The sequence below is a fragment of the Lytechinus variegatus genome, chromosome 5 (assembly GCF_018143015.1).
Source record: "Lytechinus variegatus isolate NC3 chromosome 5, Lvar_3.0, whole genome shotgun sequence".
Classification (NCBI taxonomy): domain Eukaryota; kingdom Metazoa; phylum Echinodermata; class Echinoidea; order Temnopleuroida; family Toxopneustidae; genus Lytechinus; species Lytechinus variegatus.
This window is the reverse complement of record NC_054744.1, coordinates 2,729,422-2,751,077: the sequence shown is the minus strand read 5'-3', so window position 1 is coordinate 2,751,077 and position 21,656 is coordinate 2,729,422. Positions and strand designations below refer to the sequence as shown.

Here is a 21,656-nt window from a genome sequence, read left to right as displayed (position 1 = left end):
TTGTAATTTACAAGTCTGATTTCATATTAAATGCATCTGATTTTTCGGAAAAGATAACACTTCATGAAATTTGAATTACATGGGAAATCTGCTTGCTTGTTGCTTCACAAAAATCAAACCTTACAAAAATCAATTTATCTTTATTTGATGGACTTTCACCAATCCTTCGTTAACACATGTATACATGTATGTCTTATTTTTCTGCTCTCATTAAAAACCACTTGGCATGAAGGTGTTGGATTTCCATGGATAGTTTGTGAAAAGAAAGTTTAGTATTGAGCACAATGCACTGCAAATTTGTATGCACAGCGTGTGCAGGATAGATTGTGGTCTTCTGGAAACAAAATTTTAAGAGCTTCAGATGGTTAAAAGCCTGCATCATGAGATTGATGTTGTGGTTGTTATTTTTTTTGCTTTAGTAGTTTCGTTCAATTCATTTATTTTTAATTTCACAATATAACAATTCATAAACATGCCTAAATTTGAGCAAATGTAAACCACATATTATAAAAGTCTTTCACATAGGCCTAATGAGTTTACCATTAAACAATAAAGGAATTAGGGAAGTTATAAAACCCAATAGACAATAGTGGTTTGTTATGTTTGTTACTAAAGTACACTCCAATTTTAACCCAATATGTTATACAAAATACTTTGGTTACATTTGGTTACATGTTACATTGTTTATTTTTGCCTTGGATTATTATTTTCACTCAGTGGTACAATCCTGGTGGGTGTTTCATAAAGCTTTTCGTTAGTTAAGAGCGACTTTAAGAACAACGGGTGAACCTTTCTTGTGGTAAATGGTATACACCAAAGTGTTCATTGGCGATGGTTTAGCATGTAAGAAAGGTTCACCAGTCGTTCTTAAAGTCGCTCTTAACTTACGAACAGCTTTATGAAACGGCCCCCTGCTTGACATTGTTGTGGTAAATGTCATATCAGGAATTAGAACTCTTATTGACCATGTGCCTTTATGTAGAATCCTCCCTTTAAGAGTCTGGATGAGGAATGTTGTCGTCTAAATAAATATTGCAAAATAAATATAACAAAGAATTCATGTCAATATACATTTCTAACAGTCACAATGGAGACATTCCCATTCATTTTGAGCAACATTCGTCGTAATCGCTTGATGAGTCATAGACATCTAGGGAAGCTTGCGGAGGCAGCAAGTGGCTGGGTTTGAAAACACAATACATTATAAGATTACAATCGCATTGATTCATGAATGTTAGATCCATGGCAGATGGAAGATCAATTGACATTGCAGATTTTTCACAATTAGTGTTTGGAAATCCCATAAGGGAAGAGGAATACATGACTTACCGCTGAGCTGTCAGTCTTGCTTCTTCGTAATCAGTCTAAAAAAGAAGCACCGCAGCATCGAAGAGTGCCAGTCATTTCTTTTTGGCATGCACGTGAACTTTAGAGTAATTCTTCTGTATAATTTGATCAAAAATGTAGACGAGAATAACAGAAGATCAGCTCCTGAAAGAATGAAATTATAAGGAAGCCTTAGAAAAATTCAAAAATTGTGTAATTATTTTAAATTTACTGATATAATGTTTACATTACCTTTAATGCATATTTCACATGGACCTGTAATTGACGATAATGTCATTACTGAGACTTTGTCAGTAAACAAACCATCGTTTGAACATGACTGATGTTACATGTACCTGGAAACCGCACCAGGTGTTGTGTGTGGGGGGGGGAGGGGCAGGGTGTGTTAAAGGTAAATGGCCTTGTATTTTCTCAATCTCTATTATTCTTTATTTTGGGGATGTACAACTTGGAGAGAGTAAACATTTCAAACAGTGTGGATTCTGCGATCAATTAAATGTCACTTGTTTTCCCGTGCGTGCTGCATCACTGCACTGAGTGCATACAATCTGAACAATTTCAAAATTTTGCACGCTTTGTCACGAGTGGTTACCATGATGATCTTCGTTATTTCCTTTCTGCACCCGTGATAGATAGCACAAGCTATTTGTGAAATAAGGAGCACAATTTTTATTGCCAGTTTTGTAGGCCTGCTATTATGATCAGGACTATTGAGGTGAACGATGAAAGAGGTAAATGTAAAAACCTACATCTATGCATAGTTCATTGCCTTATATCCGTAGATGAAGCAAGCCATTTACACATGGCTAACCTTTTCTAGTTCCAATCCAATGAAGAAGAAATGGTATTCCCTGTGGCCATGTCTTGTCCGAGAGATCAGCATGATACTGCAGAAATGCCCCTACCGCCCTCTATCACCCCTGATGACTGGGCAAGATCCCATCCACTCGAGGATGATGAAAGGGGTGAGGGGTCCATCTTCTATTTCTCTCAGATTGCCTCATCTCATTCTCATCTTTATTGTGCTTCATTAGGGGCATGCAATTGCAAGTCACTCGATCTTCTTGTGAAATGAAAGGTGGTAGAATGCCTGCTGAAGTGCTCCTTGGAAAGATGCGGTAAGCTGTGAAGGAAATCGTGCTGCAAAGAATGCTTTTAGCAGCTTTGTAGGGAGTTCACATTTGTGTAAGATATGAACATCTTAAGCTCTTATCTACATGTATGTAGGTTCTTGGCAATTAACATTTATCTGACTACTCACTTTTGTAGGAGTTGTGAGTTCTTACAGGAAAGTCTTGCGGACCTTGGAATTCCTCGCTGTTATGTACTTCAATACAATGTACCTTCTTTTAGTTTTGCCATAAGGTGTCATTCATTAGATATTTCCTGGAGAATTCCTATCATTCGAGTCACCAAGCTCTTTTAACTGGTCTCTCTGAATGAAAGAAAATTCTGTTGAACCACCTACTTTGCTGATGATGGCATCACTTGGAAGGCCTAATTTGACACCCTTAATGAGACCACCAGAACCCGGGATGATAGTTGGGTGATGCGATAAACAGATTTCACGCCGAAACGGTGTCGACTTTACCAGCTTTACTACCCGAGCCTCTTCATTCAGCAGAGAATTACCGCAGAAGGTCGTCGAGATGAAGGATTGGAAATGCATAGGAAGACATGTGACCGGCCAAAGTTACGGATTTAGCATTTTTTGCAGGTGACGGAGTAACGAAGCCAAATTCAGCACAATTTGTGATTCCTCTACCCGTCTCTGATGGTGAGGAGAAAGACAGGCATATCTGTCAGATGTAGGATACCTCACATATCTCATTGGCTGATACTCAAAAAGTGCATGTGGCCTCTCTTGATGCCAAATAAGGCATGTTGATAAAGATGTCCTATTTAGAGCGCATTTCTGTACAATGTTTCTTTTTGTCCACAAGATAAGGCCAGTAATATGAAGATCTTAATCTTATAGGGACACATTGAGATCTTTCTCTTCTAGAAATTTAAAAGTTTTGGAAGTTTTCAAGGGAAAGAGATTTTTGAAGGTGACATTCTGAATTCAGATGGTGAAAGAAGTTTGTAAGCTTTAAAAGTAAATTCTGAGAGGATCTATTGCTAGGTAAAAGCCGTAGAGCGAATAAAAGCATCCTTTTTTGACTGTCAGATTTTGGAGTAATTTGACAAAAGTTTGGGGCTGCGAGAGCCCGGGAAAGGTACAGTCACATGCAAATGACATTACAATTCCAAAGGTAATGACGCACGGTGATGATGGATGAGTGTTCGAGGAATATGGATTATTACTAGCAGACACCCTTGATGAACTCTCATCACGTCAAAAAGAAAACAATAACGGAGATCGGTTTTTGTTCTAGAGAGAAGGGGGGGGGGAAGCATGCACTTTCTCTCCCCGGTGTTCCGACAGAGGAATAGGATCTAGGGAAGTGCTTGTCTCAATTGGAAACGTATGTGACGGTGATGAGATATCTGAGTAGAGCGAGTCTGGAATCTCTGACTGATCACATTCAGTTCTTTTGACAATCTATACTTATGTGGGAGAATGGCTTTGTGGCATTTTGATTTGGTTGGAAATTGTTATCAGATTGAGATGAATGACCAATCTCCATGCCTCTGCTGTGGAAGGATTCTATTCTTTTCCATCTTGAAGAAACCTTGGTTTTGATCAGAAGGTGCTGTGGAGTTACAGGGAGAAAGTTATTGACTGACGTGTCAGTGCAGTGTTCGAATCTTTGCAATTGGATATTCGCTTTCTTGGAATCATGGACCTACTAGAAATACTGGGAAAAAGTATGACTATTGATGTAGCATTGCTTTGTGTCTTGCACAGAGTGAAATACAAAAAGTCTTGATTGTTAAAAGATTTCACAAATTTTGACCTGGACTGTAATATTGCGAAGACAGGAAACCATCTCAGGGGATTGTTGTTCAGGGAAACATCTTTCTTCAGCCATGGCAAAGCAGGGATCCAAAAGGTCCATTGCAGATTACCGGTAAGTCTATTTGCCTCTCGTTGTAAAAGAAAGGCAGAGCTATATGGGCATGCAGTCTCAATATCTTATTTTGATTTTGATTAATCCTCCTTAAAGCTGATATGGATAAACCATATAATCAGTTATATCTAATAGATCACCTAATCTTTTCTGCAACGTATGGATTGAAGGATTACAAATTCTTGGGTTTCAAGAAGTTTGAGTGTCATCTGCCTCTTCTAAGGTTTTCTCTGTACTGTAGGCTTCAAATTTGTCCAGGAGCCTTTCACATGTAGGAAAAACTGGCAATTATTTTTTCCAGCATTTTTAATGTGTTAAGTGTCAATGGCATAATTTTGTTTGCCCGAGTTTTTGTTTATTTTCCAGATTTTTATGCAACAGGCACCAGGAATGGCTCGCGATTGGTGAGGTTGATTTGTGCCAAGCTCAGGTCACAAGAGAACATGGTACAACAACAATCAGGGGAGATGGTATTTCATGAAACAAACAGTGTTGATTTTCTCTGGCTGTTGTGATAAGCTATGGATATCCTTGCATGTGATTGGCTGAGAATCACTGACAAAACTCTCCCTTGTCTGTTAACATGAACAGCAAAGTGTCATCCATCTATACCCTTTCCCCCTCTCAGCGCCGCAGCCACTACTAGCAGACTTCTCACTGACAAACCCCACAGAGGGTGTTGTCCGCCTTACAGTTTCAAAACAAGCACTTTGATTACCCTTTCCCCAAGTAGTTTCCATGGCAACAGACAAGCGCACATTTCTTGCCTGGAGCTGTCTAATGTCTCACTGTTTTTGTAAAGTCCACCCCTGAAGGGAATGCCCCATGAAGACCAAACAAAAATACCAAATTCGAGAAGACCCGCATGGAATTTGACTCCACCTGATGACAATTGTACAAGGTCTTTTGGCTTTGAAGATGCCAGGATTGGAATAGGGTTACATTCTAAACCACTTGATCTAAAATACACCAAAGTCTGGGATCAAAGGGGAAGTTTACCCTGACAAAAACTTTATTGTAAAAATAGCAGAAAAAATAATAAAAAATATTGCCGAAGGTTTGAGAAAAATTCATCAAATAATTAAAAAGTTATTAGAATTTCAATTATTTGATTTGTGACGTCATATGCGAGCAGCATTCCTACATATTAGCGAATGGTAAAAAATCAATGAAATGTTATTTTCTCAGAAAATTGAAAATGGTTTTCACTGTACCTTTTGTATATCAATAGACAAATTATTTCACACCCGATCATGAATAGAAAACAAAATTAAGCCATCAGGAACCATGCAAAATTTGAAATTCATGCATTTTATATTACATAACACATGGGGCAGCTGCTCGTTTATGACGTCACCAATCCAAAACTTTGAACTCTAATAACTTTATTACTCTTTAACGGATTTTCCTCAAACCTTCACCAATATTTTTTACTATTTTTTCTGCTGTTTTTGCAACAAAGTTTTCTTCAGGGTGAACTTCCCCTTTAAATGCATCTCACCATGATGTATGTTCCAACCTGTACCCAAAAGTGTATGCCTAACACTCTAAATCTCAAGGATTAAAGATAGTTGCTGATGAGCTGTGAATAGTGACCAGCAGAACATTGGATTCCTTTCTTTATGATTCAAAGGATTAACATTTAATTCTTAAAAGATTTAAAAGTTCTTATTTTAAAATCCGATGTTTAGTTGGTCTTGTAGTGGATGCAATCCTTTTTAAAAGGTGATTGCTACTTGATAAATGAGAATATAGGAATTTTTGGAAGCTTATTGATAACATTTTGTTTCTTGGCAAATTATTTGTGGTAGTGATATTTAAAATCCAATGTTCAATTGGTCTGGTAGTAGATGATTTCACAAAGATAAGGTTAGATTGATGTACCAAATCGAGATATATGATAATATGGTGACAACTAACCTTGATTTAAAAGACTTTCTCATGAAATGATTGTTTGATGCAACTACTTTCTTTTAACCTTTAAGACATCCTCTGTGGTAATGATAAAGAACTGAGAATTGGCACTATTAAAATAAACTTGCAATGAAACCTTCACATTTTATCAGATTTCCCAGCCAAACATCAGGGATCAAATGTTCTGCATGTCTCCTTGATAAAACTGGGGGATCAAACATTCAGAAACACCCTTGAATCAAAATAACAATTTCATTACGGATCAATAGTAGTAAATCACCTTGGCTACAATTTCATCAGATGTAATTCCTTACAGTGAGGCCTTTCGTAATCATGAGGCCTTTGTAATCCAAAGAAATTGATTACCGACTCTGTTGCCATCTCCTTTGCTCTCAAACAAAGCTTCAAAAACTTGATAAGATTTAGTCCAGGGCCAAATCTTGAGAAAAATGTGATATAGTCAAATCAGTCTCAATTATGGAAGTCAATTTGATGCATAGATAAGAGTGTCTCATGGAAAAAAATTTCGCCATGGTGCTTGCTAGACTTGGGGAGCATATATAACACAAAGATTAGCGATCAATCCCTAAATGACTGACCAATCAAGATCATTGTTACATGTACGCGCGCATTTGGATCAAAATACTGACCAGGAACCAATCAGAAGCGTTCTTTCATATTTGCTATTCATTGCAAAGCTCTATGTTACGGGACCCCGATATTCACAATAATATTGAGAATTGAGAAATTGTGACCTCAGTGCCCCTAGATTTGACCTTTGTGCCCATGGACCTGACCTCTGTGCCCCTATACATTATCATCTCTCTGCCCATAAACATGACTTTTGTGTCCCTATGGCTTTATTAGTCCCTTACATAAAAGACAGATAATTAGACATTGAAGATTCTTTTGATGGATACAAGAAAGACAATCAATGGAGTATTTCATGGACAAAAAATAGTATGTGATTTTCACTGAGTTTTGTTATAAGCTACTGAAATCCTTGATTCTGATTTGATGAGAGCATCTTAATCAGTGAAGATCACTGACTGAACTTATCATGAAATCCTCCCCAGATGTCTCTGAGACCTTTTTAATCTCGAGACTTCCGTTATATATCAAAAGTTGGATTACATCATGGCAATATTTATAGTTCATGATAAAACAATGAAACAATTGAAGATTAAAACAATCCAAATGAAATGGTGAAAAAGGAGCAGAAGTTTCTTATCTTGGCACCATGCCTGGTTAAGAAAAATAGCTATATATTTATGTAGATGCATTAAAGGGGAACTCCAGGCTTAAAATGATATGATTAGATGAAATAAAGTAAAATCACACACACAAAAAAAATCAATATTTCATCTAAAATGTGTAAGGTATAACTAAAAAGTTATGACATTTTAAAGTTTTGCATTATTTTAGTGAAACATATCTTTGTATATCTTTGTTGAATATGCAATGAACTAGCTGATGTCATATCATCACTTTTCATTTTATCATTAAAATCAAATCTTGTTTATTCAAATATTTTATCCTCAAAGAATGAAAAAGATTGGATTGATGTCTGATTTATTGTGCAATATAATCACAGATGAAACTTGGTTCATTACAAGGGAGACATGAAATAATTACGATTTCATGTAATGATTAATAAAAATGGAAATGGGGACATGATATTGATGATATCAGCCCTATTGCATATTCATGATGGCATGTTTATAACTGTTTTCACCAAAATATTGCTAAACTTTAAGCTTCATGAAACTTTCAGCATTAGCTCATTGAATTTTACTCCAGTTAGTTAGGTATAATTATTTTCAGCCCGGAGCACCCCTTCAATATGTGGTTGACATCCAGGTTTACAATTATGTATGAATCATTTATGAAGCTTAATGACCCGAGTTGAGTATTACTAATAGAAAGATTTGTTCACTGATTGTTAATCCCAGATGGACTTCTTGACTTTAATTTGGCTCCAAGATATGATAGTATTTGTGATATAGAAAGCAACATGTGACGATGATGTCAATATGAATAATAGGGGTGCCTGTCTGGCTGTGTAGTTCACCTCCAGATGTGGTCGATAAATTCGAATCCAGTTTTCTCTAGACTGTTAGAGCATTGTATTGAAATAATGACTCATATTTTGTTTTATGGAAGACACAATAATGGCATGATTTTGTTTTTCACAATGCTGACGGCTTTTACACATCGATTTTCATGCTTGTTTAAGTTCAATTGAAAATTTTAAATATTGGACTTAATTGGGGCAGCAGCTAGAAAGAGAGAGAGAAAAAAAGATGTTGCTAGTACATTTCTTATTCTAGTTGCAGCCTCACACCCCTAATTTACAGGTTCAGACCTTGATTGAAACTGTAATAAAAACATAATTTTTTTTTATTGAGCTGTATATTTTTGCAAATGTCGTAAATATTGGCCACTTTTATCATATTATGATGGTAACATTAGGCCCAAAAGATGAAAAAGACAGAAAAAAAAGGATCTTGAAACAATTAACGCCAGCATAAATATTTAACTTTTTTTTATTTAATGGCTTCAATAGGTATGTTCCAGCCAGGGCCTTTAGGCTACATGTTCGATTTCTTCTATAAAATGATAGAATCTCTGCAGCAAACTATCCCACCCCACCACTTTTCAATAAAAAAGAAAAAAAAAGAATGAAGGGCTAAATTTTTGTACAGCACCTGCTGACCTCCGAAGAACAGAAGGATAGACAGGAAGTCAAGTTTGAGTGGAAGCCATCGTTAAACAAGGCCAGACCATGTTGCCAATTTCAACACGTTTTGATTGAGCTGAAAAATCAACAAGACAATGATGCTTTGAGTTTGAAGTTAGTTAATGAATGAAAAAAAACCCAGGTACCCCAGGTCCACAGTCCTTGATTTTGAATTGTATGTAAACGTGATATTATTGAAAGGAGAACTGATTATGTAATACTTCTTCCAGAAGTTTAGATATTCCTCAGAGTTTCCTGAAAGAGTTTTCAAGAGGAAAAGGTGTCTTTCCCTCGGTGTTAGCCTATAATGCATATAACAGCGAATGATGACTTGTGCAGGGCCAAAGTCAAGCTTACAGCTTAAGCCAACCGGACTTGTTAAGTTAAACTTGCTGACACACTCTCCGTGGCAGCTAATATCAACTTGAGATTAAAAGGGTTAAGACCATGTATCTGTTTTTGAGTGGTATATACTCTCACACTTTCTAGATCCACCGATGACATACTTGGTTTTGAATTTGAGCTAGGAGTGGCACGTAAGTGTGTGAATCTGGCCGTTTTCTGGTTTTCATCACGTTTTGAGTCTAACGGCGTTCAGAGCAGCACTTCAGAATTGAATACTGCGTGATGTTAAGCAAGTATTATATGCAGAAAATATGTGTTGAGATAACATATTTTGGAACTTGTTCCTCCTAATGCTGTGTTGCTTTGGATTTGAATGTACAGACATTGATCATTCCCTGTAATTGGTGAAGAAGATTTTTTAACATTGTTTTAGAGTTAATATGCTTTAGTGACTGTGATTGACCAACTTTGGATATAACTTGGATTATTGTACCTACCTGAATCCCTGCAGCATTTTAATTTACTTGGTGAGCATCGAGTGTTAGACCTGTATGAAGTTGTGTTGAGTGTTAGAAATCATGCAGTGACGGTAACAGTTTTTTCTTTGCCCAAGAATTTTCGGTTCTTAAGTTTCTTGCTCTAGTGACTGTTGGATGTCCAATCATTTCAAATTTTGAGGAATGTCTCAACTTGCAAATACAATTTCTAGTTTGATATTTGTCTCTTTTCACAAAGCTTGTCATTGATTAACAAATTTATGAGTGATGTTTAAGTCCACAGAAGTCAGTCAAGTCAAATTTAATTGGTAATGGCAATTGTTTTTTGCGTTGATATAAAAGTGGAACCTTGTTAGGCAGAGGTCCTGAACTTATATTTAAAAATGATCTTTTGGTTCATTACCAGTAATATTCATCCATGTAGGTTAACTGCTTGCATTCTATAATTTGCTTAACATGAATAGCAATGATGCATTTGAAATTGTATGCAGTGTGTGATGTCTTGTGTACAAGGTAAAACTAGAGGTTTTGTTTACAAAGAAACTTTGATTAAATTTGTCAATTTTTTTGTCATCCACAGAGCTCTGCTGGATAGTGCCCTTCAGACAGGTTCCAACCTATGTATCAGTGTCTTGAGAAAAACAAAACGGAGGGCGCCCCCACCTCCTCGGAAACCCAAGAACGCTGCAGCCCCTGTGCCATTGGGGGCATCGAAATCCCCTCTGTCAACGTCCCTCTCCGCATCATCATCCGCATCGACTAGTACTTCCACGTTGACACCGGAGACTTCTAATGGGCAGGCAGAAGCAATGAGGGGTCCTGCAGAAATGAACAAAAGCAAATCTCCCTTGATGAACTCTGCGGGGTCTACTGCCACCCTTCCCAACTTGGGGTCCAGGGGTGGCCAGATGATGAAGGAAGGGAGCAGGGAGATCAGGCGGTCTAAGAGTGGGTCGGTGAAGCGAAGGGCGCCCCCACCACCGAGGAAAGAGGCAAAGGATCACCAGATGGAAGAAGAGGTACCGGCTACGAAGCAGGTCAGAACCAGTGAGACCCCGAACCCTGTGACTGTCGCCAGGAGTGACTCCATTTTGTCCAAAATGCTGCCAGACCTCAAGAAAAGGGTAAGTTTACAAGAAGGACCAAAATTCAGGTTATTTACAGATTTAACCCATTAGAGAATAACTCATTATGCCATCACATGCATTCTTCATAGACCCCAGCTCGGTGATACGACATTTCCTCTTGCGACATTTGCTCTGGTCTTAATATCTCAGAGGGCATAGGATTAGAGTTTAATATAGTGTTTGGTTCAGAATAATGTAAAGATTGGGATTAGAGCGTATTTAGTTTTGGAGGTTAGGTTTGATGTTTGGTGGTTAAATTTGCAGATTTTCTATCGGAGCAAATGTCATAGATTCCCCCTGCCCATGTACGTATATGAGGAATCATATTCCAACATGTAAACCGATTGCAAGATAGCTGTTTCATAATTAAATCCCGTTTCTGTTTGAATATCCTTTTAGCATCTATATTTCAAGTGATTGACCAAAAATTCAATCACTCATCTGGACCTTTTAGCCATGCAGAGCGTATGCTGACATGCTACATAAGTATTCAGTCATTTTCTCCTTTATTCCTATCAAACATTTCATATTTGATATCAAAATTTTGCATTTTGTTAATAAAACAAATTGTGATACAAATAAATGGGATTAAGAAAACAGTATGCCATATTCTGAAGTGCATCGGCATACGCTAGCTAAGAGGGTCAGGTGTGACAGCCCTTTAAGTTTGCCATAAAGTTTTTTTTTATTGTCATAATATTACTTTAATGAATACTGTAAAGAACAATCTCCCTGCACAGCAAAAACTGTGGTGTTAACCGCTGTACATAGAGGACCACACCCATTATTTTACACCGGTGTTAAATTGGTGGTGTTAGTTTTACACCTATAGGTGTTATTACAGCACCTTTGGTTGTTACATTTACACTCTTTGGTGGTGTTATGTTCAATCTCTAGGGTGTAATTTTAACACCTCAGGATGTGGTCCTCTATTAACACCAATTGGTGTCAGTTTTAACACCACAGTTTTTACAGTGTGGCATAGCCAAACAGACAATATTCCCTTTGACCCCTATTTCTAGATTCTTTCCTCATTGTTTATCATTTTTAGACCAAGTTAAAAACATACTCCTCTGACAATTTCAGCTCTATTATAGTCAAATTAAGATTTGATGTTATTAAGTCAAAACCGATACCTACATGAGTCGACTTAAATGAATGTCCTAATTACACTATAGTGGAGGTTTGAATACCTGTTTCAATGCGATAATGTGCAGTACAAAACAACCTGAATCACCAATTGAAACTAGGCATCAAATTCAACTCGCATGTATGATAATTCCAATTATCCTGTAATACTTTTTAACTTTGTGTGGGAAATCTGTATTTAAACATAGTTTTGTAAACTTGTACAGCTTAACTTATTGAAAGGGTTAATGTGTTTTTTTAAAGTGTTCTTTTGTTTTCATGCTTTCATGCAGGCTAATGTGTTGCAATGAAGGGGAGAAAATGGTGAAAAAGCTTTGATAGTAGAAATCTATATACATGTAATTGTGTTATACTTAAATTAAACATGTTGATAAATATTTAACTCTCGAAATGTTTGGTTAAAAGACTGTCCAATGCTGGACAAATTACTGTTTGCACAACTTTTGGTTGAAGTAATTGTGATATACCCATTTTACCCAGAAATTTGTGAGTTATTACCTTTGATTGTATCTAGACAATCATGTTGCCCACATTTTGAGTGTTGAATACTATGCATTTATGCAAAATATTCTCAATGAAGTGAACTTATAAACAGAATCTGATAAACTTCATCGCGAATACAGAGAAAACTGTTTAACCATATATGGGAACTATCAAAGACACTGTACATCATATGGTATTCATAACCATGAGAGACTTTTAAATATGGAAATGAAATGACTGATGAGAGAGTTACTCCAATGTCATTTCCTAATCTTTTCCTATTCTGGAGTATTGTCTTGTCGTGCATTAAACTGAATGCAAGCCAGATTTCAATAAGTGATTCAAGCTTTCCCTTGGTATTGTCAATGTATTGTCACAGTGGATCGGCCGTAGATAAGGTTAAAGGACAAGTTAAAGTGATTGGTTAACATTGGTTTGACTTTTAAAAAATCTGAGCTAGAAGGTCACACTTGTCACCTGTGTCTGTGATATGTTACAAAAATGAAGCCCAGAAAAAATTGCATTCGAAAATAATTAGTTAGTGCTTCAAAAATTGAAATATAAAGTGACCGGAAACACCATCTTAATTTCATCCCATTCATTCATAATTTCATCCCATACACTTATGTGTACTATTTAGGCGTCTATAAGACACCTATTTACAAAATCAGGGTTTGCCTTGTAGTTTTAGCTTTTCATTCTCAATAATGGTTGTTTTCAGGGTTTATTAGTTCTAATACATGCACTTGTACACATGTTTCATCTTGGTTTGAGAATTTTTTAAATCGGCTGCTCACAAAGTTAAACAATACCTTTCACTCCAACAAAAAGTGGATTTGAATAAAAAGAGAAAAATCCAACAAGCATAACACTGAAAATTTCATCATAATCGGATGTAAAATAAGAAAGTTATGACATTTTAAAGTTTCGATTTATTTCGCTCAACAGTTATATGCACATCCTGGTCAGTATGCAAATGAGGAAACTGATGATCTCATCCACATCATTTTTGGGATGGACTTGACCTTTAATTTCTTTTTGGCTGCTACCCTTTCAGTATAATACTTCATTTATGTCTCTGTTTGGGTTATGCCATGTTTGTACTGTCTACATTGTTGTTTTTATACTGGAAAAAAAAGTGAATTGAAATTGAAAATTGAACAAAACATCAAACGAAAATATGGGATGTTGGCTGTTTCATGAAGGCCTGACTGGTGCAATTTCTTTCTTAGAAATAAAATTGTTACTTATTAAGGAACATGAAATTAAATAATGGGCTCCATAACAAGCAGGAAGCAATCAACTGCAGATTTTTTGCGATGGCCAATCAGAATGTTGTTGCCTGCCCATACTGCTTAAAAGGTTGACCAGTATAGATCACAAAGCTGTTTATTACTGATCTCTGATAGCATCTTCTTGGTCTCAAACACACAAAACAAAGAATTAAACAACCTGTACAAAACACCTATATTGCTCTGTGAAACATTTTTTTATTGTTTAATTTTGAAAAGTTTTTAACAATGTTTTTAAAGTCTAAATAGTGTCTTATGATCAGTTTTTAAACAGTAAGCATAAGAATTGAAATTTCTTTTTAAAAATTTGAAACATTAGCTTCAATTTTTATATAAAACAAAGTATATTGCTTTGAACTCAGTGTATAATTGTAACTCATTATTTTCATATTGCGTTGGGGTCATACTCAAATAAAAAATATCGACAGGTAGAGGTAATTCTTTATATTGGTGCTTTTTATCATGAGTTCATAGAGATCTTAACAGCTTCATATTACATGGAAATGTACTTTTAATTTTATTTGCAAAAAGTAATACACATTTATCCTTGCTGTTGAAATTCTTTCCTACATGTACTTATCAATTCAAATCATGATATGAAACCATCTTTATACAGTCAAGTTTTATGCCATTGATTTTTTTTTCAAATAATATTACATCAAAATAAAATTCCTTTTTAAATACAATTCAATTAAATTCTAAAATCACAATTATTCTATTAATCATACAAATACAATACTGGTAATTGAGATAATCACTGTCCCATAGATATGAATACAAAACAAAATGAAACACAGACAATATATCAGATTAAGATATTTTATGAGAATGAAGATCAGCTGGAAAAAAGGTGAAGTAAATACTTCCAAAAAGCATCAGTTGAATGTTCAGAAAAATTCAACTTTTCAAAAGCAACAAAACCAAGAAAAACAGGAAATGAAATAGAGACTGCTTTTGCAATTGAAAAAATATTGAAAAGAGCTAGGGGGAGATTTAGATCTGAGGATATTGATTGGATAGTATTTATCGAGTCTGCCGATGAGTATCAGTCTGTGAATTATCTTGATAATAAAGAGGCCTGCTTGTCGCAGTAACTCTAAAGTGGCACGGATAAGATGTGGATCAGATATCATTTTAAATCTAGAAACCTCTATGATTCATACAGAAGAAAGTCCTGGGACCCATTGCATAAAACTTTTGCCCCCCCCAAAAAAAAAAAAAACTGGCAAATAATATTAAAATCTGTCAAACAAAATTATGCCATTGAAAATTACACATTAAAAAACTCAGACAAAAATTTTGCCAGAGTTTTCTTACTGCAAAAGTTTTGTGCAGTGGCTCCCTGGTGGGTACTTCATAAAGTTGTTTGTAAGTTACCAGTTAGAGCGACTTTAAGAACGACTGGTGAACCTTTCTTACGCGCTAAACCATTGCCAGTGAACATTTAATTGGTGGATACCCCAAAAAGGATCACCAGTTGTTCTTAAAGTCGCTCTTAACTTACAAACAGCTTAATGAAACACCCACCTGACAAGAAAACTTTAAGTTCTATCCCCATCAGTCTGAGATTTCAAGTTATCCAGGGGGTGTTTTCATGAAGAGATTTGTCAGGGATTTTTCACTGTATAATTTGCTCTTAGCCAATCGTATGCAAGGTTTGGCAGTAGCTTGTAACATATGCTAGTGAAAATCACTGACAGAACTTTTCATGAATCCCCATTTCATCAACATTTTCGTCCGACAAGTTGTCAGGTCTGGCAACTTTCCTTGATTATGATTGGCTGAGAGGTCACTGTTACCATAGTAACTGTCAGATAAAACAGTACTTGGTTGGATAAGTCCTTTCATGAAATACTTCCCAGATCTTACTAGAGCAGGAAGACGGGTAATGAAGAAGTAAAGATGCGGTTTGTGATGTTGGGTGACAAGGGAAATCTTTAGGTATACATAAAGCAAATGATTTAATTGGATTTGGTCTACAAAGTGTTGGTCTATTTCTGTAATAGTGTAATACCACTTGGACGAAAACTATGTATTAAGCACTGTCAATTTGGTCTAATTAATCTTTGACCTTCACTTGGTCTAATACCCACTTAGTCTAATTCTCATTTAGTCTAATGCCCAGGCAGTCTATTATCCACTTTGTCTAGTAATATTTCATTATTTTGCACTTTGTCAAATAAAAATTGGGTTCATGTAATCATATTAAAAAGTGGCGTTAGGCCAAGTGGATATTAAACAAAATGGTAAGGTAATTGGGCTGAAATGGCAATTAGACCCAATAGTTAGTAGACCAACTGGTTGTAGATTAAATAGGACTAGACCATGTGAGATCATGAGACCAAATGAAAAGTAGACAAAACAGATGTACATAGACCAGGTGATACTTAACCAAACACTAACTAGGGCTGATGGAGAAGCAACCATCATTAGACCCCACGGTACTATCCATTGGCGCCGTTATGGTCTATTGGTTATGAACAGGTGCCTATCTGGGTCAATACGGTTATCATGTATCACATCTATTAACTTGATGATGTAGGGGGCATCGCATCTGAAATTTAGGTAGTGGGAAATAGTCCGTAATATCAGTATATCCAGTAACTTGTATGTTTCCTACTGTTGTGTAGCTTCACTAGATTGTTTGAGTTTCCACGCATGTACTCCATGTATATAGTCACAGACTTTGTGATGAAATTCTTCTCAGGAAATGCATGCCTGTGAGTACAATTTTAAAACTTAAAATTACTAGTAAATCTTTATTCACATTGTTATTTGATATGGCTAACAAGTCACCAAACTTGCATGAATATAGATACAGTGACACTATCATGTGATATTGTAATAATTTAAATGTTATATGAAACAACTACAGTATGAAGCAATGTTGCAGAGCTTTTTTTACCAAATCTTTATAGTTTTTAGCTAAAAAATGACTTGATGTACTTAATATAAGGGGTATTCTAATTTTCAAGCCAGTTTAATGTTAATTTCAGCTTGTGTAGTTTGAATTTGTACTCCAGCTTTAACTTTATACTTTTCAAAGCCAAAATTTTTAGCCTAATGCAATAATAATGTATATACTTGCAAGTCCTCACTTGAATTCCATGAAAAAAGAATTGAAATAGACTTTCCATAAGTCAAATACATAATTGGCTCACTTGTTAATTTTATTTAGCTCTTTTTAAAATGTTAGATTTAAGTTTTAGCGATTGTACTTGAAAATCTTAAGCTTGGATATCCACTGAAAATACCCTCCTTTCTACACCTTAATCTGGTGACTTCCTTTATTTCTTCATCAGAATCTTTATTTCATTTTGTAAAAATTTACTTCAGTTATTTTTTGCACCCCATGAGTTTGGGCCTGGGACACATGTCCTCCTTGTTCTCTCGTTGTGCCACTCTTCTCCCCCATGAGTAGGTTCATATCTTTATCTGATTACTCTTAATCTTATGGCCCATATTCAGAACTCAGGTTTAATCTAAACTCTGGTTTATATTTGAACTATTTAGAGCCAACTGTGACACAAAACTTTCAGGAAATGTATTTTTTCACTATTTAAAAAGCATGAGAAAAGAGCAAAGTAAACATAGGAAACAAACATCGTGAACAAACTTACACATTTTGGGGCTTCCAATAATTTCAGCACAGAATTCGACCAGGGAAACAGGAGGTTTTGTTAGACCTTGGTTGAAGCAGACTTTGGTGTTGAAGAGAATTATTCAAGTATTGGTTATAAGTAATTTGTTATAAAGGAGGTTGACAATGATGAATTTAGTTGCCATTTTAATGCTGGTCATTCACCAGTAGAGTGTTTTGCCTTGCAACAATGAAGTAAATGTTTAATTTTTCTTCTCATTTTGTCCATCCCGATTTCAATATTTTTTTTCTATTTGTTAAGAGGTCATTTATTACTCAATGGAAAAAGTGAGTAACATTCCCTAGACTGAATCAGTTAAACTGTGCCTGGGAGATTCTTGCATCAAATATTCATTCTCATTAGCAAAAATATGTATAGAAGTCCTATAGATTAATATAAGTTTTAGATTGTATGCATGACTTTTAAACGAATATAGGGGGTTGAAAGTATAAACTGGGTATTCAAAGCTGCAAGTTAGGAGAAGTAGGACTTTAGAATCATGCATTAATTTGTGATTTTTTACCTTTTTTGAAATTTGTCACAAACATTTGATTTAGGATTGAAAATAAGACTGAAAGAGATTTAGAATACTGGTAAGATTATTAATAAAAATTTGTTCATGGGTTGTTGCATTGCGTGAAGTATTTACCTGTACCTTCTTTGATTTAAAAAAAAGAAATGAAATCAAATTTTGAAGAAAAAAAATGAAAAAAATCTTCGCTAGTGTGAATGCACCTTAAGATTCGCGCTTTGAAAAATGAAGAGATACCCACACCTGTCACCTGCGCAGTGAAAGCAGACAGAATTCTAATCCAGAACTGTGTGTGATAATACATGTATGCATGAGTGTAAGCAATCACAGCTCTCAAGGTCTTTGGTCATCGTCACTTGCTTGGTCTAGTCTTTTACCAGGGGTCCTGTTTCATAAAATAATCTTGTAATAATAAATGTATAAATGTACTATAACAAGCTCACTATCAGCCAATCAAATCGCATGATTTCAGTAGCTTTAAACTGTTATTAATAATATGACAAGTTATATGAAATGGGCCCAAGCTCTGCAAGATTTACATTATTCAATTTCAAATTGAATGTTATACACAGAGCTTTTTTGGGATGCATGTACTGTACATGTTTCTTTTACTGAAATAATTAAGCTGGCCTGTCGTATAGGTTGACGCAGTATGCATGTACCGTGGTAGGGGCAGCGAGTTTGATCCTCATTTGTAAGTTGATTTCTTTGACCATAAGTAATGACTAAATCGATGACATTTGGCAGGTGGTCCGCCTTCCCAGATCCCCCTGTGTTCATTCTCCGTAGTTTGTGCCATACTGTGACAATGCCATCGAGGTCTTGAAAGAGATTACAACAGTTCATTAGCTGGATATGGAATATGATCGGTCTAAAAGGATTATTTCATTGTATGTGATTATGGATTGCTATCAGTATCTCCCTTCGGACGGCGTGCTATCTAACAGAAGCAGGGTTTAATGCGTGGTAGTGGTTGGTGCACCCTGCAGTTGGCATCATGAATAAGATACGTAGGACTAGGTGCAAATGTTGCTGTGAAAAATCTTTAAAGTTATGTGACTTACATGTAAGTTTAGTTCCATATTTGTTTTTCCAGTGTAATCAATTATGCAAAGTTATTGTAATATTAATGCTCAAGAGTATTTAAAAAATTCAAATGTCGGGTATATTTGTTGTCAGTAGTGCATGTGCTAATGATGTTGATATTTGGATTTGCATGTATTTGAATTATAAAGTCAATTTATTTCTTACCTTACACCATATTCATATACACATTGTTATATTTCAATTTACATGTACAGTGTAACTGGAGTTTACGTGTACATGTTGTAGTGTGAGTTTAATTCGTAATGTGAAATTCACCTATTATGATTATTTGTAATGATTCATTGGAATGATCAAGTGCATACAACTTTTTACTCCTTAATTTTGGCTAATTGTATGACTTTCACTTTTCAAATTCCTTGTACTTTAAGATATTTTCTTTAGAATTTGACGTCCACTGTAGTTCAATTTCATTTCATTCATTTATATCACAAATACTTCCTTTCCGTATTTTTTTTTGTTTAATCTAGAAAGAGAATATTGAAACTATGATCACAATTATTTGATATTGTCTGCTGATTAATATCATTATTTTTGCATTGATATTGCCCCCAAAGTATTACTGATTTTATATTTCTTCATGCTTTGTATTAATAGATATTATTTTTCATATATTTTAAGATGTTTCTATGGAATACTCATTACATCAAACAAACTTTGGTAATGATATTGGTAAAGCTCTTTATAGAGTTGCTTGGATGTATTAAGTGCTAGAAAATTTGGTGATTATATATGTATCTGTATGAGATGTTATGATATATTAAGTGCTTCATAAAAGCGGAATATTATTACTATCATTTCAGAAAAGAGAAGTTGTAAAGATCCACCTGGTTAAAGACAAGGGCTCCTTAGGTATCCAGATAGCAGGAGGCAAGGGATCCAGAAAAGGAGACATTGGTATCTTTGTGGCAGGAATAGATGAAGGCAGCCCGGCAAACAGGTAACACATCGATTAATTTTATTCATAAGATGTATGATTATCAAAACTTTTAGAATTGATATCAGTCTAATTGATCAATATTTATTACATTTCCCAGGCTTTTTGTTTAAAGCATTAACTGTGCGTGTGTGTAAAACTATTGACCTGGATATTATTTGAATGAAAGCTTGAATAAAAAAAAACCCTTGTTGAATACACTGATGCATGAAAATCAATTTCAGATTTGTAATCATGTTTTCAATCATTTAACATCAGTATTGTAAGTTTCTTTGGTTTATTTGTCAGTGGAGTACTTCAGATGAATTTCAAGTATTGTTAATCTGTTGTTGCAGAATATTGTAGATAAGTAATGATAATATAAATGAACTCAGTTTATATTCAATGATTTTTGCACTTATTATGAATTATTCCTGACATGAAATCATGATACATATATGGAATTGGAAGTTCACCCTAAATCCAAATTAGTTTTGATTAAAACAAAATATTGAGACAACCATAGTAAATATACGTTTGGATGAAGAGAATATCAAAGTTACGAAATTTCAAAATTTTTAATTTCATGATAATTTAGTTGAGCAGCTCCCATAGGTAAATTTTATTAAATGCCAATTTATCTCATCACCTTGGAAATGATTTTAGCAGTGCTTTGAATCAGGCACATATTTCATGCATATCTTTCTTTGCAAAAATGATTTGTGATCATTTTGAGCCATAAGAAATAATTTCTGGAATTCATATTACAAAGCAGAAATTAGGGAGCTGCTCATACCTCAAACTTTGAAAATGCATTCATAGGAAAATCTGTCTAAGGTATTTAATTGATTTTTGTCAAAACTTCATTAAAAATCTACAACTATTTTGCTTTATTAAAATCAACTTGACACGCGAGTAAACTAAACGATGATTAGGAAATTGATACTGGGGTGATTTTGCCACCAAAATGCTTAAAGGATCCCTGGGATATAAAAAAGAGCCTTGGCAAATCGTTATCTATACTGCAATGTTAAAGCCTATCCACTAGTGTAGATTTTTTAATAGTTCGTAGTTTGTGAAAGGTAGCCCTGAAAATAAAATCCTGCAGAAGTGCATGGTTTGCTCATTTCATAATTATTGTTTTATAAGTTCTGAATCAGAAGTCAAGTGAATTATGGTATTAATGTACTTTTTGGAGAGATCCCTCTGACAGGGTTTGAGAAATCATTCACTCACACATGTGACACTAAAACATGACTCAATGGTCAGTGAGGGGCCTTCTATGCACCCATCACAGATAAAGAAAAAAAAAGAAGAGATCAACATGTGTTGCTAATTAAGCATGCATCATGCACTCGTGTATCATGTACACCAACATGTCCTCCCCGTTACTGCCAAAAGGATGTGAAACTCTATACTCTCACAGAGAGGTAATGCCCTTCTTGCACTCAATCGACAGAACAATCGAATGGGTACGAGGAAGATGGGTTCATAACCTGGAGTCGGAGAGGGTTCTACGTTGTCGGTTACATCTGATACGCACATGATTCACATC

The 21,656-nt window shown here is 35.3% G+C and overlaps 1 protein-coding gene across 5 annotated transcripts in view; it reads left to right on the top strand.

Annotated features, from left to right (window-relative positions):
- Nucleotides 1-21,656, top strand: part of LOC121415060 — a 164,462-nt gene that overhangs the window by 22,402 nt on the left and 120,404 nt on the right. For 4 of the 5 annotated variants that reach the window (XM_041608140.1, XM_041608139.1, XM_041608138.1 and 1 more), the window contains exons 3-4: nucleotides 10,438-10,981; nucleotides 19,989-20,125. In XM_041608140.1, the coding sequence (XP_041464074.1) occupies nucleotides 10,438-10,981; nucleotides 19,989-20,125 (681 nt within the window). Of the gene's footprint in view, nucleotides 1-3,423; nucleotides 4,362-10,437; nucleotides 10,982-19,988; nucleotides 20,126-21,656 lie in introns of those variants that run through there. The other variant, XM_041608141.1, reaches the window with a different exon arrangement.